Below are 23,789 nucleotides of genomic sequence, written 5' to 3' on the forward strand. Positions count from 1 at the left end.
CGTTCTTTTTGAGCGGATATGTCCTATGGTCCGGACAGAAGCGATTGTTGAAGGAACTGCGACAAATAAACATCGCTGATGGAGAGCACCATATCTGTCATAGACTGAATGTCGTAGCGGAGTTACACAAAGCATTATTCCGACTGGCTACTGCTATTAACAGATGCTTCGGATGGGTCGCGGCTGTTGCATATTTTGTTGATTCCACGACAATGTTGACATACACTGCAAATCTTAGGCTTTTATCGGACGACCCGGACTATTTTCAGATTTTTCCGACAGTTATTTTTGGGTTTATACTGGTCGCGTTTCCCTATCCCTTTTTGAAAGTGGACTCTTTGGTAAAATTCTGAGGCACTTGGTAAAACTTATAAGAAAATAAGCCTAACTTAAGAACAGTTGAACTTTACAGGATTCCATAATCGAAACAGAAATATGTAATTTAACATTGGAAGCTCTTCCTTTAACAACACCTTTACCGGTAAGGTATTTTAATAAATATTCACGTTTTAAAAAATGTTGCCAGTGCAAGCTACGAGTATCAGCAACGTAGGTACGCTTGAAGCGCTTAACGAAATCTGTTTGTTTTAGGGCAATAAAGTGAAGGCACTCTTTGAGATGTTATTGTTAGCCCAGCAAAAACTAAAACTACAAGCGACAGTCGCTGGATTTTTTAATCTGACCTGGCCTCTGATGATAAAGGTATTTTGTATTTACCAATGCGGAAAGTACAGCACATTATCCAGACTATACAGCATGTGTTTGCAGCTTACACTGCGCATGACCTTACCTAATTAACACTAAATACAAGTACTTACATAGTTTTTGTTTGAAATCAGCCGGTTTGCTGATATTTCTAAAATTAAATATTGAACAAATCGTTAGACCTACAGAGTAACTGTAGTCGTTAGTCAAAATATCAATTTCTGTTGTTTAATCTGCAGACCGTGGCACTTATTGCATCCATAACCGTACTGGCCAACGAATTCATATCAAAGGGCTCTGTCGACATTCACCAAAAGACGAAAACGAATACCACATCTTGAACGTCTTACAGTTTTTGAACAACATGCAGTCAGCCGTACGGTCACTTTTTCGTATACATGCTAGCTTCGAGCTAAGTGAATGCTTTTAGTTTTGCTTGTCGTTGTTATTACTGCTGGACGGTGAAAATCAGTGCTGGGGATCAAGTTGCGGATGCTTGCTAGACAGTTAAGATAATGTTTGCGGTTCGTGGTGTCGGTGATTTAGCTAACCCCTTTTACGTGGATATCTGGCACATTCCATTCCGTCGTACATTTCCGGTAGAAAGGGAAGAAGCGAGAAATAACGAAAACGGAAGGCAGCGCACACATGGTTCTCCACGATTGCTTTTATTTTTCCACAGAACAAAGTAAGTGTATAGCAGATGCCGATGATTGACTATTGCTAACCATCGTCGATCAGTCAGCAGTGTAGCCTTGTAGCGTTCATATGAGCATCAATTCAGCGTCTCTCGTTCAAATGAAAATTACGTGCAGGTTTATTCACGACCAGTTATTACTGCGCGCGCTGAGCGCTCTGTTAGGGGTTTGTTATTCGTCAGATGACCGCATTTCTCCTTCCAAAAAACGAGTGCAGATTGCTGTCATCCGGTTCATCCAGGGTGTGCTGATCTGCAACGGCTTTCTGGCAGCGCTGACCTTTGTAGCCGGTTTCATTGGCAAGTTTGTGCAGAATGAAGGCAAACAATCAGAGCACCTTCAGACCATGGACGTCCTTCAGGATATCTCGCGCGGACTGCGAGGGCCATTCGCCCTCGTGACCATTATAACGTGCAAGCATCATTTCCCTAAGCTCCACGCTGCAAGGAACCTTGTGCAGAAGAGACGTGATACAGATTTTACCAATCTCGGCTTTTCCCTCTTGTTGGCGTCTCTGGGAAGCTTTGTTTTTTGGGACTTCAGTGAATGGATTAAAGAGGGTGACTTCTCCATCGACAATATTACCGCCCAGTTCTCTAACTACAGTTCCACGTTTTCAAAGCTAGGAATCACTTTAATTCGCTGGAAGTTCTATGTTGGATGGTGCTGTATTGGTCTGTTGCCGGGTGCTTATTCGTTTTTGATACAAACGCTATTTTATCTGCATTGTCGTGAGCTGGAGAAAGGCGTTGATGAATACTACCAACAACTACAGGAACTTGCGAATATGTTGTGTCACAACAAAACTGTGCCTGGGCTGACACAGAAGATTGATGAGTTGTTGTCGATGCGGAACCGGTTGTACGCTTTGACCGAATGTATCAACGATGCTTTTCAGGGAACGGCTGGCGCACTGTTCTGCACCGATGTGGCCGTTATGCTGTTCAGTGCAGCACTGGTGCAAGTGCTATCGTCAAACCCCAGTTACTGGCAGTTGACCGGTGTAGTACTGTATGGATTCTATCTGATTGCGTTTCATTATCCGTTAATAAGCATTTCGTTCAAGGTACAAGTACGCGTGATTATCTGTTCTGCAACGGTTCCGTAGTAGCACAAGATTATTTTGCCGTTATAGGTGCGAGAATACGAAAAGGTCACTTGCTATCTCTTGGAAAGAGGAATTCAGAACAACAATTTTTCCACGGTACGCTTAAATTTTTGTTAATTTATAACTGTTAACATGTCTGTTTGAAGTGTGAACAACGAATAAAATACTGCACGCTAACGTTTCTGAAATCTGCAGGCAGTCGAAGTAAAGATGCATCTGGATGCTCTCATACTGCACGAAAGCCAGTTAAAGTTCGACATCTACGCTGGTGGAATTTTCCCACTTAATGGCGGCGCTATTCTGAAGGTCCCCCTTATAAATAAATGAATACTTATTTTTATCAAGTAGTTCTATAAGCACGCTAGGTAATAGTATTCGGTACTGGTTTTCAGGCGTTCACCTTAATTGCGACAATCAGCATTGCTGCCAATGAGATCACCAGTAAAGCCGACTCATCCCCACAGAATCTGTTACCTAACTGCGGCACTGCATGATCCTGACGTTCCCAACAAATATTAATAACTTTTCTTTGTTTGATGGTGCTGGCAGAGTTCTCTACCGGGAATCAGAGTAGCACGAAAAATAGTGCTTCAAATAATCCAACACTACGAGTGCATACATTGTGTAACCAAGGTTGGGGAACTGTTTTAGCCGGGCAATTGTAAACAATAAACCCGTCAGTTTACAAAGTGTCAAATGTCTTGATCAAATGCACACTGATGTTTCAGTACTTTTTATCCGGAAGGCAACATGTTTCGCTGTGCAGGAAAGGGAAAGTGCAAGAAGAAAGGAGAAAACTTTAAAATTTAGTGCTGCTGTCGGTACAGTTGTACCTCAGATCTCGAAATTTGTCTAAAGTTAGAACTCTCATAAACGATGGTAATAGTGTGTCACATGGCCGATAGAAAGATGCCTCTAAATAAGATAGATTCTACAGAGAAAAAAGAACCGGTCGATCCTAACATTATCCGATTTTCGAGATTTTTATTGCGGTTCCTCGGCATTAATAGCTCCTGTTCAAATCATGTTCGCTGTACGTTTCACCTTTTTGTACGGGTATTCTTATTATTAAGTTCATTGACGATGAGTGGAGTGTACACTGGAGGGCTCGTGGTAAAATTTTTGCGAATCGGTAGCAGAGTTCCCATCACTGATATAATCACCTACTTTGAAAGCATCATCGAGCCTATCCGTTCTCCGCTCATAATCATCGCGTTCTTCTGTGCGGAAAGACACCTTTCATGCCTGGAAACTGCGTTGCGCCGGGTTCTGTTTTATTCTTTCCAAGACGGTTCCAATACAGTCGAACGTGCTAAACGCGGCGTTCGTAATGCGCTAATAATGTTTAACGATGTATTCGAGAAACGCTGACATGGTTTTGTAAGCATATGGCTGGCCTCACTCGGCTGCGGAGTCTCGGAAAACGTCAGAACATGCTCGGCCACCGGAAGGAGCGTGTATACGTGTTATGGAAAGCAGTGTCACCTGGTCCGTGGCCAGGTGACCCTGATTCGTGGTCAGGGGTCGAAGACACCTGATCGTGCATTGCGGGGTGATACCCCTGATTCGTGGCCAGGGAGTGAGCTGGATCCTGATACGCGGCCAGGATGTCAGGCTGCCTTCCGGTGCGGTTCTGTGCAAGTAACATAGCGAGAGAGCAGCGCGAGTGAGTAATGGCCTTTAATGAGTTTCACACTGGTGCTGCTATAACTAACGAAGTCAACAAGACAAGAGTTAATTGCTAAAGGGTTGGGAAGGCGGGTAACAGGAAAATTGCAATTGCGTAAGCTCTCCAATTGCGTAAGCTCTTCGGTAGATAAGTAGCCACTCCGGCGGCGAAAAGAGCGCCGGCGTCGAGGTTGTTATGGGAGGCTCTTTCCGATGAGGAATGGTTTCAGCCGTAAGCAGATCCGGTACCGACATACCGTTGGCGTCCGCTGAAGGATGGAGCTGACGAAAACGTTGCAACTGGAATCGAGACAATGCGTCAGCAGTGCTATTATCAACGCCAGCGATGTGCGTAATTCTAATAATAAAATTAAACCGCGCCGTAACAAAGAATTCTGCGTATGAGCTCCATCACCGCTGGTTCCTACAACTGCCAGCTGACCATGTCTGAGCTGTCGCTGTATTATCGCAATGAAAAGCACTCGTTTTCCGCACAGCTGTTCATTCCAAATAACGCACGCTACATAGATTGGGTACATTTCCAGAAACGTTATCGGTGGGTTCACTTTAGCAGCCAACCCGGCCACGCGCCCTGGAACCACTCATTACCGAGCGTGCCTCCAAACCCATCGCTCCTGCCGCGTCAGTGTACAGATGTAGTACGCTTGCCGGTAACCATTCTGGTTGTACAAAGCCGGCCGTCCCGTTCCATGCCGGTAAGAACTCCTCCACCACGCAACATCACGACGGAATCCTCCGTCAGTGTAACTGGTGATACAGCCGATTCACCTTGCAGCTCAGTTGAATCATGCGTCTCAAAAATATTCGGCTGGCCGGTATACATTTCGTCACAAATGACAGCTTACCAATCAAGTCAAAAGTTCCTGTTTTGCATTGCGTACATGCGGAAAAGCTTTCGAGTAACTCTGTTAACTCTGCTAAACGAGCGGCCGACAGATAAGGTAAAGCTTTCACTGTTGATCTCTACACCGAGAAATTCAATTACCGTAGCCGGACCCACCAACTTTTTTCTCATTGATCGGAACACCCAAATACTACACACTGACTGAACCTGCATTACTAACCGCCCACATGCCCAACTTGCTGCTTTACCGCACATGAAAAATCGTCCAAAAAATGAAGAAACGTATCACTTCCCGTACACTTTTGAATATCCACTCGAGCATGCGGGCAAAGGTGTCGAACAAATACGGGCCTGAACGTAAACCGAACGGGACTACTACATCATGGTAAAACTGCCCTTCCATTCGTATCCCAGCAAATGCCAATCGCTCTGCCTGACTGGTAAATTACGAAATGCGCTCTCAATGTCTACTTTTGCCATTAACGATCCCCGCCCATGAAACATCACCATTTAACTGCATCATCTACGCCTACGTAAGTTAGCGAATACTTATCTTTCGGAATAAAATCATTCACGCTCAGTCCGAATGGTTGCGACAGATCCATAATAACTCGATGGCCTGACGGTCGCTTCGGGCGCAGCCCAAGTGGATTCACAAACAAAATTCGGATGTGGCTGCACTTTAAATGGACCCTTGCATGATTGGCTTGCACCTCCTTCATGATCATTGCGGTGATGACCTGTGGATCTTGGAGTGCTGAACGTGCGTTTGCGGTAAACCGGCGCACTTGTGGGCCGTTATATCCGATTGCAAAGCCAAACCTGAAACCCTGCAATAGAAACACACAGCCTCACGGTCATCATGCTCTACCAGTAATTCAGCGAGTCTCCGTCGGAAACGGGCGTCGCCACCTCCGGCCTTGGCGTTAGTACTACTGGCAGGCTTATGCTGGGCTGAATCGTGCTCGTGGACGGTGTGGTCGGCCGCCCTGCATGTTCCACACAAGTGCTTGAAGCGGCAGTTCGAACCGTTGGTGCATCTCCGTTGTTCCAGTTCCTGCACAAGTCTGTGGGATGTGTCGAAAGGGCCGATCCCTTTGCGTCTTTCTGTCCCTGTGCAGTGATCTGGAGCTTTTTCGGGCAGTCCTGATCTGTATGGTCCGCAATGCTGCAGTCGCGACATAATGGCAGATGAGCGAAGCGGATGCCTGGCTATACAGCGGTCCAGCAAGTTTCGATCCAGCAGGTTCCACTGATCATGGTTAGTGACATCACGGATGCGGCAGGCACGAAAAGTCTTATCATACTCCAACCACACTGGCGGCAGGTAGACACCTGCCATTTCAGTCATAATCATGGTAAGAATCGAGCGGTTGCTGAAGAGCGGGATAGTAATAACTGCGCACACGGCGAAACACAATAAATGCTTCGTTCACAGAGTGAACGAGGTAATCGTAATCTTCTTCGGCTTTGAATCAGAAAGAATAAAGTTTCCATCCCTAATCTCGAATTTAGCTTCCTGAATCGGCGACATGATGGTATTTGCTCTAAGCAATTTATCAAGTCAACGTTCACCGTAAGATCGTACAGTTCTTCAAGACATTTCACTGACAATTGGGAACCCAGCCGGCAACGGTGGCGGTTTCTTACTGTTACCTCGCTCCGGTGTTGGTGGATGGCGCCGCCTGGGCCTCGTTGACCTTCTGAGTAAGCTGGACAGCTTGATTCTGCTGATTCATCGCGAGCTCAGCTATAGTCGTTTCCGTCGGTGGTGGCTGTGGAGGCTGTGGTGGTGGGGCCTTGATGTCGACAAGACAGGGATGACGTCCGCATCCTTCTGCGCTAACAACGACTGCAAATGCTGCCTTGCCATGGCAATCTGAGAATCCAGATCTCCTGTGCTTCCCGCGCCAGTACTTCCACCAGATGCCGTCGGACGGGTAATAGGGTTCGCGCGCGCACGCGGACGGCCGCGAGCTGGCCGTGTCGCAGGCGGTCCCGGCGCATTGATCTCCTACCGCGCCGTCCAGTCATGCTTTATGTGAAAACACAATGCTGACAACAACGATAACAGGAAAATTGCAACGTTAACTTTCAATGATCAACATCCAATTTTGACACACACGAAAAGTGAGGATAACAGGCAAAGGACTCGCACATGCCGAAAAACACCAATGCGATAAATACAACTAGGCCAGCGTGAGATAGAACTGACGGTTAGGTAGTCCAGGCAAAAGGCAGTTTGCACACCGTCCGCACAGGAAAGGCAGGCGATTCGCTGGCACACATGCTGGTGCTACATTCCAGGAAGGAAGAGAAAATGCATCTGTCGGTTCGCTCAAAGTCCGGCGGCTAATCTTTAATGTCCTGTGCAGAAAGAGAGTAGCTCTTGCCGGCGTTTCTCTCGCATCGTTAAAACAAGTTAGCGATTAAACGCTAACTTCAATTAGTGGTGTGACTCTCGCATATTATACTTGGAACTTAATTACTTGGACGACGACCGACAATACTGATTTTAGGTTTGAATCCTTCTGGAATCAGATCAGTCCCACGTTTGACTTGCTCGGTGTTAAATTAATTCGATGGAAGTTTTATTTAATGTGGTGCTTGCTTGCTTTACCATCGTTTGTGTATGCAATTGTCATTCAGACGCTGTTTTTCTTGAGCGGATACATTCTCCGTTCAGGGCAGAAGTTATTTCTGCTTCAGCTGCGGCAAACTACTGTTGCCGATGGAAGCCAGGAATTCTGCAACAAACTGCAGCTTCTGTTGGATTTCCACAAGGCGTTATTCGGATTAGTGGAAATAATCAATTCGGCGTTTGGATGGATTGCCGCCGTTGCGTTCTATGTGGATGCGGCGGCCATGTTAACGCATAGCGCCGGGGCCAAACTACTGTCGACCAGCTCGACGCAATGGTTTGAATTTTCTGGGACGGCGATTTTCCTCCTAACCATGATCATCTTTCCCTACCCATTCCTAAAGATCAATGAAACCGTATGAATTTATTGTAGCACTCTGTAACTACGTACCTTTTAGTGACCGCTTTCAAACAGAAAATAAACATTGTCTTTGAGAGCAAAACTCGTTACCCTTGTCATAATTGTTAACTGATGCGTAAAAAATTGTCATGTTTTTTAGGATCACATTATTGAGACCAAATTATATGTCCTGTCGCGAGAAGCGTTGCCTCTGTTTTCTGCACCGCAGGTACTATTTTGAGCAATCTGAAGGACTACACAAACCTTGCTGCGCCGACTCGTTGTATTACATTTCATCGACTGCAAACCAAATTAACCTGATAATTAAGCCTTTTTCAGGGGTCGGAAGTGAAGCTACTGTTGGATATGCTGCTTCTTTCACAGCAGAAGCTGAAACTGCAATTAAAAGCCGGTGGATCGTTTAATTTAACATGGTCATTGATGACGAAGGTGATGTCTCCAGTACTTTCAGTTTTATTTTACGCATTCCTCATAAAACTGCAATTCAGCCACAATCAATTTTTCCATTTTTTAAAATTTTATGTACCGTATCTGATCCCTTGACCTTCTTTATGAACTTGTGGTTGTATCTGCAGACGTTCGCCTTGATTGCTTCAATTACTGTGATCGCCAACGAACTCATCTCCAAAGATGACAGTATTCAGCAAAGGCTGCAGAACTCCAGCTCCTCATTTCAATGAATGAAAACGTGTCCCATGTCCTGGCACAGGACGAACAAAGATGACTGTTTCATCACATTTCATTTGCAACGGAACTACGTTAGCAATATAATTGGTTTGTCTTTTTGTTAATTCTCTGCTTCTTCGACTCTTCAGGACTTGTAAATGGCTGTGTAAAGCCGTATTTAGGAAAGTTCCTGTTTCTGTGTCCCTTAGCAAAATCCCACATTTGTAAGTAGTGTGCACCAGCAATTTCAAGGCAAGTGTACAATTTAATCAAGTCCAAAACAATAAAACTATGAAACTTTCAAAAGAGGACTTAAAATTACGATAATTCGCAGCACAACTAACTTTCGTCATTTCCTTCGTGTCAACCAATTGTGAAACAAGAGTGTTACTGACGACATTTTAAAGACACAAAAAGGTTTTTGCAGTACCGCCTTGTTTTAAATTTCTGAGCAGAAAAATACAGTTGCAAGCTCTACTTGGTTGCAACATGAGCTTAATAAAATATTTCTCTAATTCCACACGACCAAATTTAAATACATGTCAAAGACTTCTCATGTTGGTTCATCATGCTGGGAATGACGGCATTCCTGCTATGTCATGCCTCCAGAGGCAGATGCGTTACGTAACGGAAAGCTGGTCAACAGCTTGCTTCCTCTAGGTGTGTGATAAATAATTTGTCCAGCTAAGCACGACCTGGGACCACCGGGAGGCCTTCCTGCCTCTCCTTTACGTGTCTTGTTTTCCTTCTTGAGCGAGACAATTTTTCATCGCATCCAGAGAATTCCCATCAGAATTTTTCTGTAGGAGTTACGAATGTATGTTTTACTGAATGCATGTTTTACTCTGCGCGGAGTGCAGCACGGTATAACGGTTTTCCTGACAGTTATTTTTCTAGCTAGGTAACTTTTACTAGTATGGGCCTCGATTTTTTATTAAATTAATAATTGCGCATAAATAGCCTAGAAAATGACTTTAGAAAAGGTTGAATGCACAAGCAGCAAACAACCAGCAGAATATAGTATTATTCGGTGTGCAACAGCTATGTTGAGATGCCTCGGCATAACCACCAATATTTCAAAGCGTTTTTATGTCCATCATCTGGTACGCGCCATCCTGCTGGCGTGCTCACTGACAATCAGCGGGTTCTTCCTGGGTGGATTGGTTATGAAATTTCTTCGCATTGATGGGCGTGTTCCTCTCGCAGATATCATCGTATACCTCACCGGTATTATTCAGCCACTACGCTCCCCGATTTTGATAGTGGCATTCTGCTTTACCGAAAAGCATTTATCTGGAATAGTTGCTGCTTTTAAACGGGTACTACTGTTCCCTTTATATCACGGTACGAACACGGCTGAGCTGGCTAAAAACGGCGCGCATAATGCTTTAACGATTCTGGTCGTCGTGATTGCTGTGTATTATATATGGAATTTGAGCACGTGGGTCACTTCGGAAACAGCAGTTATAAATTTACGACACTAGTTACCACAGTCAGTCCCACTATGCAGTCATTCGGAATTTCATTGGCTTTGTGGAAATTTTATTTAATTTGGTGTATCCTGGCACTGCCGTCGTTTGTTTATGTGACAATCATTCAAGCTTTAGTTTTTCTCTGTGGATACGTTTTGCGATCAGGGCAAAGCAAGTTTCTGGAACAGCTACGAAAGGTCAGCGTTGGGGACGGCCGACAAGAAGTTATGAAAAAACTGCAAGTTCTTCTGGATTTTCACAAGGTGTTGTTTGATTTGGCTGAAATCATCAGTCATGCGTTTGGTTGGATTGCCGGTATTGCGTACTACGTGGATGCAGTAGCTGTGCTAACGTATACCGCGACTACGAATATCTTGTCGGGCAACCCACTTTGGATCGAATTTTTTGGAATGGCTTATTTTTTTACGACAATGGTAACGTTTCCTTTTCCGTTCTTGGAGATCGATCAGACAGTAAGTCAACTTTTGTGTTATGCAACAACTTCTGTTTTCAGTTCAAATGTTTAAATGTTCCATTCAAATGCAAACAGACCATTTTCAGGATTGCATTAGCGAGACTGAATTATGTATGCTCTCCCGAGAAGCGCCACCACTGTGCTCTTGGCCGGAGGTATGCTTATTCCTTGCAATTGTTTCTGTATAAAAAGGTTTAGGGAAGGATTAGGTCTAACGATTATACAAACTTTACCGGCCGCCAGGATTTTGCATACACCTTTTGCGTAGACGTGGAGTCTGGTCGTGCTTACCAGCAAATCACAGTTCCACATTGTCAGACTAACTCGTCTCTTTTTTTCCATAGGGATTCGACCTGAAATTACTGTTGGATGCCATGCTACTTTCCCAGCAAAAGCTCAAGCTTCAAATCAAAGCTGTGGGATCATTCAACCTAACATGGTCCTTAATTGTTAAGGTACTGTACAGAAAACGGTGGATAAAATGAAAATTTTGTGTCGCTAATTGCAATTTTTTTCCCCTGCTATGCCACCATGAACTCTAAGAAATTTAGAGCTTGTCATTTTCATCGGTTCATTGTTTTACTTTAAAATTCATACCAGCTTAAGCTTAATTATTCAGCTGCGATGTGAATTATTTGGCCAAAAATGTTTTGAATACACCTGCGTAATTACAGTAGTGCAGCATTAGGGCTCACATGCCATTAGCTCCTGTGAAATTTTTCTCTGTTATTTTGTACATGCAGACGGTTGCTTGGATTGCATCTATCTCCGTAATAGCCAACGAGCTGATGCCGAAGGATGACAATATCCAACAACAATTGCGGAACTGCAGTTTTCCGATTACTTGAAGAAAAGCCCAACCAGGCAATGGCAACGTCTGCCAAGGCATTTTTGTGTTATTACTTCAGTTGTATGTCTGGTTTGCTTGTATGTCTACTTTAGTAATTTAAATTACAATTTAATGAAAGGTCACAGTGACCTCGATGCATGTCATACATGATGTGATCGCTTCCGTTTGTATTGAATAACATTAATTTTGTTATTCAGATCGAGCACTCGTATTGTTTGCACTGAGCACAGCTAACGTGTTTCTAATGATGTCGATGGCAAAAAGTATTAATTTTTTCTGCTTTCTTACGCTTTTCCAGTTCCTAGATTTTTTTCCCAGCGGTAATGGGATCTGCTGGATATAACTTTTACCGGCATATACCTTCGTAATTTTCATTTAAATTAACACAAAGTGAATTAACGCTACATACTGTATAACTGTTTATCAAAAGCAGGCGCACAAGCGTGCCCTAAGTAGCATACTACCGTAGTTGCAAACGCTACGCAATCATAGTTCATGCCGAATGAGCGGTAACGCCAAAGGCAAAATGCATGAAGTGGAAAATATGGTACAAACCAGCTACCGGGTAGTCTTTGTTGGTCGTTTACAAGAGACTACTTTCGGAGGTTTCTTAGGTGCAAATTCTCGCACGTCCTAATAGTATTATGTGTAAAACAATGGCAATTTGTTGGTTTGATAGTTTACCGGACCGGAAGTTGCAACCACACTTGAGCTCGTTGCCCGACGTAAAAAACGCTGTTTTTTGGCATAAAACTGGCAGCAGACTCTTGTCACGCCGTTAGAGCAGTTTGAAAAATGTGCAATTAGCGTATCCTTTTTTGTTACAGTGCAATCTAACTTTGTCCATTTGCAGGACTGGACTTGGTGTTTCCCGCCTTTTATTTTACAGTAGTGGAGGACTGCGTTCCCCGTTACCACGAATACGTTATGTTTTCGGGGATCAGGAGATTGTTGGTTGTCGGTTATGCCATGATCGGAGGCGTTTCGTTGCAAACTACAAATACGCCAGTTTGCAATCATACGCCGGCCCCAGACTATGCAACAAAATGCAACGCCACGAACGGCTTCACCTTGCCCAACGGACGGTTTATCGACCAGTACACGAAATTTTGCGATTGCACAGAGAGAGTGTTAAGCGTTCAACAACAAACCTGCCTAGGAAGTAAGCGCCGACCACCAGTAAAAAACCCCATTATTATAACTGGATTTTTAGATCCAATGTTAAATAGGCTTTCCTGCACTGAGTACAAGATGGCTCGTTATCTTGTACCTATATTAGCCACTTGACTGGATTAACGTGAGAACATGCGTTTTAGGCAAAATAATCCACAACGTAGCGTTTACTACTCACAGTTGTTACATACTGTAGTAGGTTTTTTGATACTGCACTTTTTGTACCTTACATTTATCGCTACTAGTACTGATCACCTTTCAGCGCTCGATTTGGCTTTCCTTGAGTGCAATCCCGACGGCACATTCAACTGTGTTGTGCACTGGTTTGGGCGGCCCTTTTGTAGCAACAACAGAGGAGGCACAACAAATCTGACTTATCCCGATTGCGGCATGCAGGAAGCTTTTGCCAGTCAGCATGCATTCGCTATTCGCAAGACGCTAATCAATTCCGGAATGTGGGACAGTGCACGTGCGACTTAGCAAGAAGGCAGCAAATGGACTCGACTTGTAAGTCCTGTTGTTGGTGCTGTGTTTCCAGTCATTTCGCGTTTACATAATAAACTGATACAAAAAAGCACGTAAACATATGTTTACATCCATCAGGTAAACATAACATGAGCATTCACATGATCATTTGCTAAAAAATCTGTATCAATCAGTATTCATTATACAACCCCATTCAAGAATTTCAAGCTATGCCAAACGCTGCATTTCATTTTCTCTACAGCTTATACTCCTACCCTACGTTTTGTAGTGTCCGACATGGATAAGTATGTGCCACAGTGCAACGCAGATGGATCCTGGAAGAACATTCAAACGGGATACGGAGGATCGTGGTGTGTCAATTCCACCGGTGACCCGACCGGGGCTATATCGTTCAGCACCTTGTATCCACCTACGTGTTTGTAGCGACGTTACCCATGCACTTTCTGGCTTGCGTGGTATTCGTATGACACTAAATATTTGTTTTCCAAGACTGTGCGTGACTCATATTTTTCAAAAATGTCTTTAGCGGTATCCTGTACTCGCGCCTACTTGAAGTTCACATCGAGTATTACGGACGAGTTTGGTAAAAGAAGTTTTTTTGCGTTAGTACCTGGTTACCTTACCCGGCAAACAGGCAAATAGTACCGAAACTAATCTTTGCAAAAAATCGATGGTATGAACATCACACCTGTGAATACAAATTTTCTATCGACTAAATGTGTGTACTGAAATTTAGCGGTTGCATTCGCAGATCTTGACGGCAATGCCGCTTAAACAAACAATAATGTTAAAACTGTCAAAACGCTTGCGAAAATTCTGAATAAACGCTTTTATTCCAAATAATACAGATATATGTGGTTGCTCAGATTACAGTAGCATTCTGGTTATTAAAGCCTGGTTCGTATTCAAAGGGATGTTAACTATTTTTGATCTGCAGTTCACGCTGACAAGCAGTTGCAGGTGCAGTTCCGAAAATTCTCCCCGGAACTGTCATCGCTTGAGATAAGTTCGTCGGCAACAACAATGATGGTCGCGACGAGAGCAAACGTCTTGAAACACGAAAAACAAAATAATACAAGGTTTAGGTGAAGTCATTGCACTCAAAACTGTATGAAACTGCAATGTTAGCGAAATGCAGTGAGTAAAATACCTTTATCATTAAAGACCAGGTTAGATGCAGTGATCCACCGACTCTTGCTTGAAGTTTCAACTTTTCTTGAGAAAATACCAAAGCCGTTAACAGTTTCCTGACGTCATCGCTCTGGAAAATTGTTTTCGCAATTCAGTCATTTTTTATTAGCAGCTCGTATGCCAAAAAGATCGGAGTACGCAGTTTTGAAGATCGAAGTACACATTCGTATGTCTGCGTGCCTTGAAGTACCTGCTCAGACATTGCACGTAATGCCGCATCTCGAGATAAAACGTACAGTTGAGTGCTCACAACAACGTCCTGCAAAATAATTTAATGGTGATGTAGTATATCGTCAAAAGTTTCTGGGGCTGTACATAATTATAATCACCGTTGCATCGATTTCTAAGAACGGTAGCGGAAAGGCAATCATAGTCCATCCACTCATAACTGCCCCTATAAACTGTATCCACTCAGGGTGATTTGACAGCAGCCTGGCGGCAGCGACATGTGTCAGCATTGTAACAGAGTCCAGGTAGTAGGCAGCTGCCGCGATCGATGCAAATGATTTGTTGATGGTTTCAGACAACTCAAATAGAGCTTTATGAAAAGCTAAAAGGTCATGCAGTTTTTGTAAGAATTGTCCCCTTCCGTCTGACACGCTGACCTGCTGCAACTTTTCGAGAAAGTACAATTGACCTTTATGCAGGACATAACCACTGATGAAATACAGCGACTGCACAGTGATGCCATAAATAAACGGCAGAAACACTAAGGCGCACCAAATTAAATAAAATTTCCACCGGACTAACGATATCCCCAGTAAAAGAAGCGTTGGACTGAAATTATCAGTCAACGTGTTAAAATTGTATGCTTTGTCATCAATAGTGGTCCAGGAGGCCGAATTCCAGAGATAATAGCCGATGGTTATGAAGGCGAATAAAAGCATGGTTTTATGCGGATCATTCTTTAATAAAGGAACAATGTTTGCGCCATCACAGAAAGCAAAAAAAATTACTCGGCGGAGAGAATCGTTCAGTTGTGACAGATGTCTCTCAGCACGCCAGAGCGTTAGAATGATGATCGGAGAACGTATAGGATCAAAAATCAAGGCAAAATAAGAAATTATGTCGGTAAACGGAAGACGCCGGCCGCTTTGTATGAACTGCATTGCCACAGCAGCAGCACAGATAGCGCTCGTTGACAAGGAGCCCAGAAACAGGATTATTCGTATTAAGTAATGCAATCGTGATCGGTATTTTAATGCTGTATTTTTGGGATCAACAGCCGGTATACCAAGTAATCCAGACAGTATTTCAACGGTCCGGATGATGACTGGTCGTTCAACGAATTTCGCTTTCATTTTGTAATCTAAACTTATCAACTGCCGCAGTGTGCACCCAGCAGCCTCATATCGTAACTTTAGAAAATTCCGAACTTATTGGATACAGGATATCCCACGCTCTGAACGTGTGATTCCTGAATTGCAGATTACTGCCCAAAGATTGTCGTACTCTCGTAATTACTGGAATAGAGAATTCCCAAGTGTCAGCATGCGTTAAAATTTGTATTTGCTACCGCACAATACCAGTCTTCTACAAATGAAACACGCGCCACAGAGGTACTCGCATGCACACACAGTTGTAAAATACAACAGAATCTATGGAATGATAGAGATGACTGGCTGGAGTCACGGTGACCCTACGATGCTTTTTCTGTGTTGCCGACCGATCAATTACAAGCCGACGGCAGTAACGAAATGTAGCTAAGCCAATTGTATGAGGCACACTGTCAGCCAGTTACTATAATTATGATCATATCGGTTGTTCTAGCTACGAAGGTTCTAGCTCCATTTAATTTACTTTCAACAAATTTGTAATTGTCTGCATTCTATGTACAACTTGTATACAACACATGTTATATATTTTTCGGTAACGATATGCTACAACATTCAGCCAGCAATATTCTTTTAAATTTGTCGCATTTCCGTTTAACATGTTTAGAATTTTACTTGGTTTAAAGGGAAGCACACGAGCAATTTTGAAATATTTTGTGGGAGACGTCGTCCCTGGATGTCAACTCGTTCGTAATGATGGTGATGGATGCCAGCAAAGCAAATGTCTGGAATATAACAAAAAAATAAAAGAGTATAAGATATGTCCTATTGCACAAGCGTGAATTCACCTTGAGAATCAGAGACCACGTTAGACGAATCGAACCACCGGCTATCGTTTGCAGTTTCAGCTTAGCATGCGAACGTGTCAGTGTGTTCAAAATAACATGTAAATCGTTCCCCTAAGGGTATAAAATTGCTGTTGTAATCTGGAAAGATTTTATGTTAAGGTATGGCGATTATACATGCTTTACCTGCGAATTAAGAATAAGTGACATAGCGTCTTGAGACTGAATGCAAAGCTCAGCTTCAATCGCGGAATCCTAAAAACACGCACATATTAAGTACGCACTACAAGCATGGCACAGCAATGGTAGCATAGGAAAATTCTACTTCAACCCATACATTCTTATCAATCTGCAGAAAAGGAAAAAGAAACGCGATCATGGCTACAGCAAAGTACACTGCTCCGATCACTTGGACCCAATCTGGTTTATCGGACAATAGTCCGGCTTCGGCGATGTGTGTTAGAAACTGGAAAGAATCTGCACTGTATGCAACAACTGCGATCCACCCGAATGACTGATCGATTATGTTAGATAACTCGAACAAAGCTCTATGGAAATTCAGAAGCACCCTCAAATTTTGCTGGAGCTTTTCCCGGCCACCGACGGCGCGAAGTTGCCGCAGCTGATTTAGAAACTGGCATTGACCTTTGTACAAAATATATCCACTGAGATAAAACGAGGTCTGTATAACAAGAGTGTACACGACTGGTATCAGTGGTATGTAAGAAAGAGTGCACCACAGTAAGTAAAACTTCCACCTCGTCCACGCTATCCCCATCTCTTGCATGGTAGGACTTATCTGATCGGTTAGAGATCCGATACTGTATACCTTTTCTCCCACGTTCAGCCATGCGCCAAAGTCCCAGAGAAACAATAACCAGGAAAGACCCAGGAAAATTATTACAGCATTACGGGTGCCATACTTTACGGAATGCACCGTGTTTAGGCCACCAGGAAGTGGGAAGCACAAAACGCTTCGAGTAGCGTTTTCCAGCCGCGATAGATTCTGGTGGACACAGCAAAATATAACGATCATAACTGAGGAGCGTAAAGGATGAGCAATTGACGTGACGTAAGAAAAGATGGTAACAAATGGTGCACGCCTGCCATTGTGAATGAAATGCATTACTAGAGAGAAGGCGTAAATTGTGCTGATGGAGAGTGCACTTAGTAGTAAAATCAGCCGCACAATACAGTGGAAGCGTGATCGCGTGCATCCTTTTTCATGCCCCTCCTGCTGGGTAGGTGTGCCAAGAAATCGCGCTAAGATAATAATTGTTTGGAGGACATTTGGTTGTTCAGCTGATTTAGATTCCGTTGAGCTCATTTTCTCTGGAGTACAAATTGTCGACGGTGTCGTTATGCAGCAAGACATGACCAAATTTTTGTTGCTCCTATGAGAACAGCCTCAGCAATTCAGTGAATGGTCGTAAAAATTAACAAGATAAGCATACCGGTGGTATACGTGCTTTGCTAACTCGTTGAATAGTGTCTCAGGAGGGTATTACGCATCAGTACTGTGCAACTTTTTGCAAAGTAATCTGCTTATTTCTCTAGGGTGGGATTAATGTGGAACTGTAAGATAGCTATAGCGCAGTGGGAATGTTGAGCAAGTAAAGCTCCTTTCAAAGCCATTACTCAACACAAAACTCCCCCTGTGTACGGACAAATGGGAAAATGTAAATACTGTATTACCGCAGGTTGTATAAATGCTGTAATGCACTTTTTTGCTCCGGAAATTAAAACCTCGTGTTCACTGTGCCGCCATCATTGCCGCCATCAGCTCACAAGATGGACAGGATGAATAACGAAGTTTCCAAAACGCCAAGAATCTTATGGATTACCAGGTTAATTTACAAGATTCTTGGCGTAGAAGTGCGGATTAATCTTGTCAAGGAACACTGGAAGCGAATGGTTCCATCGTGTCGTGCGTTTCCTTCTTTTCTGCAGTTCTTTGGTGATTAGCCGTGTGTACGCGTCTGAGCTGTTAACACAGTTTGTCCGCACTGGCAACCGGACTGCGTTCGGGGAGGTCATGTATTATCTGGAGGACATTATTCAACCAATGCGCCCCCCACTTATAATTCTGGCGTTCTCTAAAGCGGAAAAGCATATATCCAAACTGGATGAGGCACTGCGTCGTGTTTTATTTTTCCCACTCTGCGATGGCAGCCAAACCATTATACGCACACGGAAAGGTGCTTGCACTTTGCAGTGCCTTGGTCATTTTCTGCGGATTAGTTTTCCTGTATTGCTTATGAAGTGTTAGCGAATGGGGCAAAGCAGATAACAAATTACAATGGGATTTCGATATACTTCTCAATAACACCAGCCCAACATTGGAAGTCCTCGGGATAAAGGTGATGCGATGGAAATACTTCTTACTGTATAGTGTACTCACCTTTCCCTCGGTCGTATACTGCATGTTTATCCAAACGCTGTTTTTCCTGTGTGGTTTCGTTCTTGGGAAAGGTCAAGAGCAATTGTTAAAACAACTGCAGCAGATTGCAATATGGTGAAGATTTATGTGAGAAAGTACACATGCTTTTCCAGTTTAACACCTTATTTGAATTAGCCGAAATGATCAATGCTACCTTTGGGTGGATCGCAGCAATGGCATACTGTGTAGAGGCAGTGGCCATGTTAACCCAAACTGCAGGCGCAAAAGTGCTGTCGGCAGAGTCCAACTATTTTGAACTAGCTGGAACGGTGATGTTTGGATTAATAATGGTGACATTTCTATACCCGTTTTTGCAAATCCATCACCGGGTAAAGACAATAATTATTTTTAAAATTAGGTTCTGTTGGACTGTTATTGTAAAACACAGAACATGTCATCAGGATGACACAATCCAGACTGAAGTATGCCAGCTGTTATTCCGGAAAGCGATCGCCACTCCGGAAATAGAGGTAAGTTTTCCTTTAAATAGCAGATTTATTTACTACTGCAGGGCTTTGAGCTGGGCGCTTTGGTCTACGGAGACAACAAAACAAAACCTAAAATAAACAACCGTTAGGAAACGTTGTTTAGAGGTCCAAAAGCAATCATCCACAGCATCAAATTTGTTGATAGGGCAAAAGACTGAAGCATCTGCTGGAAAGCTTTCTACTGGCCAGCCAGAACCTGAAATTACAGATGGAAGCAGGCGGATTTTTTTATATAACGTGGTCATTAATGTTGAAGGTATGTTTTGAAGGTATATAAGGTGAAGGTTAATCAGTATGTGCAGTATATCTGGTGAGCCTCTTAATCTCATGAAAATCAAATCCTGATCCTGTCGTATCTTTTCCTGTCAAACGATATCAAACTGATTTTAAGCAAGCACTCATGTTTTGTTGCAGACATTTGCTCTTATCGTTTCCATTAGCGTGTTGGCAAAAGGAATACCGGTACCATACCATCCATTGACGAGGCCACCTTTTTATGGGCTCCTTCGAATTTTACGGCATCCTAATTAGCAAAGGATATATGCGTGTACGTCTTTTCCACTAATTCTGTCTTTTCCACTTTTCCACTAATTTCCACTTGTTTGGCTGATTTTTCTTTGATGTTTCCTGTTTACACATCAAAATCAGGATTTAAGAATTTAAGACTATATTACAGCCTAAACATAAAACATTTTCTTGGGCTCGTTATTTAGGAAGGTACTGTAGTTGTACATCATGATATTAATCGCAAACTGAATAAAATCTTGCTTTTCAGACGGGCCTGCCTTACGGTGTTCAATTTGGTGTCCGCGGGAATACCATTAATTTTGTTAATTTTGTGACACCGGCAATTTTAAAACAGTCCTATTTAATGCTTCACCACACAGTCCACACTATATAGATTTCACAGACAATTACGGCGGTATTCAACCATGTTGTGTACAGTTTTGCACTGCACTGTTGCTGAAATGTGGCTCTTTGCTGACAATCTGGTTGGTGATGACGCTGATACTGGCGATGAGAGTACACGCCTACAAAAAGCAGATTATTCACCCTAGAGTAGATTAGCGATTCTTAGGAGTTTACAGATACCACGCTGCTACTACCGTATATGCTATATACTACATACCAAATATATATAACCAAATATATATATATATATATATATATATATATATATATATATATATATATATATATATATATCAGTATTACCCAAATGCAATTGACCTATACCATTGGTATAGGTCAATTGCATTTGGGTAACCGATGCGCGTCGGGTAAAGGAGGAACGCGTAAAAATCTATCCATGACTCAGCGAAAAAATTATCGTCCAATCGTAAGTCGAGTACGCCTCTGTGTCAAGAAAGAAATTGAACAACTGAAAATTTGAAGTGGAACTGAAAAATTTATTTTTGATACGTTAGTGTGGTACTACGTCCAAAAAATGTTTATTCTGAGTTTAGAAGTGTGAATCTGGGTCGCTGGATGCACTTTTGGTTCAAACAAACAAAACTTTTGTTGATCTGTGCAGGAGAGCTGCGAGTTACTCGTAGTTTGGGTAACGGTTGCGCTTCGACGTCGAAGCGCAACGGTTACACGGACGGGTAAACTGAAAACCCATCCCAGAATTCTCGTTCACCAATCAAATCGTTTACCTGCTTACGCGCCGTGACGTCATGTTTTTTTACCCGACTGCCGCTTGCGCGTCGCGTAAGGCTTACACAGAGCAATTGACCTATGCCATTGGTGGAGGTCGATTACATTTGGGTAACCGTTGCGCGTCGGGTAACGGGGAAACGCGTAAAAAACGTGACGTAACAGCGCGTAAGCAAGTAAGCATTCTGATTCGTGATCACAAAATCTGGGATGGGTTTTTAGCTTACTTGTCCGCGTAAGCGTTGCGCTTCGACGTCGAAGCGCAACCGTTACCCAAACTACGAGTAACTCGCGCCTCTCCTGCACAGATCGACAAAATTTTTGTTTGTTTGAACTAAAAGTGCATCCAGCGACCCAGATTCACACTCCAAAATTCATAATTAACTTTTTTGACGTAATACCACATTTACCACATTACAGCATTAAAAATGAGTTTTTCAGTTCCGCTGCGGTGTTCAATTTCTTTCTTGGCACGGAAGCGTACTCGACTTACGATTGGACGATTGGGTTTTTGCTGAGTCATGGCTAATTTTTTACGCGTCTCTCCATTACCCGACGCGCAACGGTTACCCAAATGTAATTGACCTCCACCATTAATAAAGTACGGATACGCATCATTACAACGCCACATTGAAAAGGTGGGAAGGCAGCAACTGGGCTATATAATGTCGTGAAACTCCGTCCACTGACAAGAATAATCCAGGCTCCAAGCATTGGTACTTCATAATGTACACTCATTGTACGATTTTTTTCTGCCAATCAACGCATTAATTGAGGGTAACGCTACGTCGGCGGTGCCTGCCTCGCCTTCGCTGTCGGCCCATTGTTCAGACCGGATGCCATTCGCACGCTTTGACTGCTCAGCGGCGGCCGCATGCTGTGTTGTAGCGTTTGGCACACGCTCGTTCGAACTGTTCTTGTGGCACAGTGTTCGCATACTCGCTTCATGAATTCTCATTTTACGCTAGCTCAGTTCTTGTTCACAACGTCGCTTATTTTGTTCTCTCGCCCGCTGCGCACCTATTGCTCTCTTTCTGTTTATTTTGCTTGTACACAACCCAAATAAACGGGTTGAAAATAAAGGGGTTGCTTGTGGGGCTGGAGCGATCAGAGGCGGCCAACGCATTCGTGTTCACGGACTTGTTCGCGTTTCCGGTCAGCAGCTGCTCCAGTATCCCCACGCGCTGTTACGGTTTGCACAGGAGACGTAGAGCATTAACCTTTTGTAGCTGAATCATATTATTAGATGTACCACTGTAGTACCTTTAAAATTGCTATTCCGTTAATGTGGAATATGCCACCAGCGAGGATATCAAATTTCAACTGGTTGTGACTTAGCACAAGTGCATCCAGGTGCATCCGTATTTCGATAACCTAAACAGCACTGGCCAGTAAACTAAGCATATCCAAAAGCGTTAGAAGTGTTCAGCATTCACATTTAAGCCTTTGTAATACAACATACCTTGGAAGTATCTTTGCACCGTACACATTTGTCAAAAATGACGCAAATAAACTTGCTGAATTTCGTTTCCTGTAAGAACCAGCGCTTAGCATGGACACTGAGCGTGAGACTGCTGTCATCATTTCAATAACCTTGTGGCGTAGATCCAGTAGCGGGTAGTTGTAAGCTATCATCAGCACTCCATAGACGGACACCCCAGCTAGATCGACGTAGTTGGGGTCGGGCGTCAAAATCTGCACCATGGCTGTGTTAAAAAGCATGGCAGTTACATCGATCAAAAACGCCGCTCCCGCAGCCCATGTAAAAGTGTTGTTCACCGCCTCGGAAAGGGCGTGGACTTGTCGTCGAAAACATACGACGTCGTTCAATCGCTTAATTATTGTCGATACTTTTTCCTCGCCTTGTAATAACTGTTCCAGTGCTTGCAAACGCTTATAATATTCTTCAGTCCCTTTTTCCAGAATGCAGCAATAGAAGAAAAATGCAGATTGTATGACGAAGGCGTACAAACACGGTGTCAAGCCCAGGCCGCACCACATCAGATAAAATTTCCAACGAATCATCACCACGCCGATACGCGACAGTGCCCCACTGTCAACCATCATTTGCGCGATAAAATTGTCTACCGTGAAATTCTCGCCTGGCTTAAACCAAGAAATGAAATCCCAGGCCACGAACACAACCGCTGTCACCAATGGTAGGACTAGCGTGACCTTTGCAGTGGCGCGTATGGCTTGTCGCTTTGGTTTAGTGTCCAGGATATTTTGGAGTGCCAGGCTGAGACTTTTGAAATGACGTTGACCGATTAGAAATCCCATGATAATGAGCGGTGCTCGCAGTGGCGTAACGAAGTCTTGGATGTACTGGACTGCGCGCATTACTGCGTAGCCTGATGTACGATTCCGATAGGATTGCCGAACGTAGCCGGCGAAGAATATCATACCGATCGACAGCCCGCCACAAATAAATAGTATCTGAATGATACGAATGGTTACGACAAATAGTCTGAAAAAACAGTTTTGGCGCCCAGTAAATGGTTTTCCAAGCAGGATAAATGTTCTTGGTAAAAGCTGCATCTCCGTACTATCGGTATGTTTTCCGTTGACAGACATTCACTAGTGCTGGACCAAAATTCTTGATAAAATGTAAATAAGTGTGGGGGTTTACGGAATGCTTTAAATTTCGTTAACAGATGTAGAAGATTGACGGTTTTCAGTGCGTTAACTTTAACTTTTTCAAGTTTACTGCCTATGTACCAGTCT

The 23,789-nt window shown here is 43.4% G+C and overlaps 5 protein-coding genes and 1 long non-coding RNA gene across 6 annotated transcripts; 5 read left to right on the forward strand and 1 right to left on the reverse strand.

Annotated features, from left to right (window-relative positions):
* Window positions 1–212: 212 nt before the first annotated feature.
* On the forward strand, window positions 213–1,046 carry LOC129584181 (uncharacterized). The gene is made up of 4 exons (XM_055476301.1): window positions 213–341; window positions 413–481; window positions 592–702; window positions 945–1,046. Exons 1-4 carry the CDS (start codon window positions 213–215, stop codon window positions 1,044–1,046), a joined length of 411 nt encoding a protein of 136 aa, XP_055332276.1.
* A 564-nt stretch (window positions 1,047–1,610) lies between these two features.
* Window positions 1,611–3,161, forward strand: LOC129584438 (uncharacterized). The gene is made up of 4 exons (XM_055476597.1): window positions 1,611–2,469; window positions 2,539–2,607; window positions 2,707–2,817; window positions 2,904–3,161. The coding sequence occupies exons 1-4, from the start codon at window positions 1,750–1,752 to the stop codon at window positions 3,003–3,005; spliced, it is 1,002 nt and encodes a 333-aa protein (XP_055332572.1). The 5' UTR covers window positions 1,611–1,749; the 3' UTR covers window positions 3,006–3,161.
* A 4,795-nt stretch (window positions 3,162–7,956) lies between these two features.
* LOC129584366 (uncharacterized) lies at window positions 7,957–8,969 on the forward strand. Its single transcript, XM_055476526.1, has 4 exons — window positions 7,957–8,041; window positions 8,186–8,254; window positions 8,365–8,475; window positions 8,622–8,969. The coding sequence occupies exons 1-4, from the start codon at window positions 8,000–8,002 to the stop codon at window positions 8,724–8,726; spliced, it is 327 nt and encodes a 108-aa protein (XP_055332501.1). The 5' UTR covers window positions 7,957–7,999; the 3' UTR covers window positions 8,727–8,969.
* Window positions 8,970–9,073: 104 nt separating this feature from the next.
* LOC129584365 (uncharacterized) lies at window positions 9,074–11,857 on the forward strand. The gene is made up of 4 exons (XM_055476525.1): window positions 9,074–10,657; window positions 10,746–10,814; window positions 11,004–11,114; window positions 11,403–11,857. The coding sequence occupies exons 1-4, from the start codon at window positions 10,139–10,141 to the stop codon at window positions 11,505–11,507; spliced, it is 804 nt and encodes a 267-aa protein (XP_055332500.1). The 5' UTR covers window positions 9,074–10,138; the 3' UTR covers window positions 11,508–11,857.
* A 321-nt stretch (window positions 11,858–12,178) lies between these two features.
* On the forward strand, window positions 12,179–13,788 carry LOC129584368 (uncharacterized). The gene is made up of 3 exons (XR_008689878.1): window positions 12,179–12,671; window positions 12,945–13,189; window positions 13,437–13,788. It is a non-coding gene; the product is annotated as an uncharacterized LOC129584368 (long non-coding RNA).
* A 309-nt stretch (window positions 13,789–14,097) lies between these two features.
* Window positions 14,098–14,756, reverse strand: LOC129584454 (uncharacterized). The gene is made up of 4 exons (XM_055476619.1): window positions 14,689–14,756; window positions 14,550–14,618; window positions 14,319–14,429; window positions 14,098–14,217 (listed from the first exon to the last, which is right to left on the reverse strand). The coding sequence occupies exons 1-4, from the start codon at window positions 14,743–14,745 to the stop codon at window positions 14,107–14,109; spliced, it is 348 nt and encodes a 115-aa protein (XP_055332594.1). The 5' UTR covers window positions 14,746–14,756; the 3' UTR covers window positions 14,098–14,106.
* Window positions 14,757–23,789: the final 9,033 nt, after the last annotated feature.

The sequence above is a fragment of the Paramacrobiotus metropolitanus genome, unplaced genomic scaffold, assembly GCF_019649055.1.
Source record: "Paramacrobiotus metropolitanus isolate TYO unplaced genomic scaffold, Prichtersi_v1.0 Parri_scaffold0000013, whole genome shotgun sequence".
NCBI classification, from domain to species: Eukaryota; Metazoa; Tardigrada; class Eutardigrada; order Parachela; family Macrobiotidae; genus Paramacrobiotus; species Paramacrobiotus metropolitanus.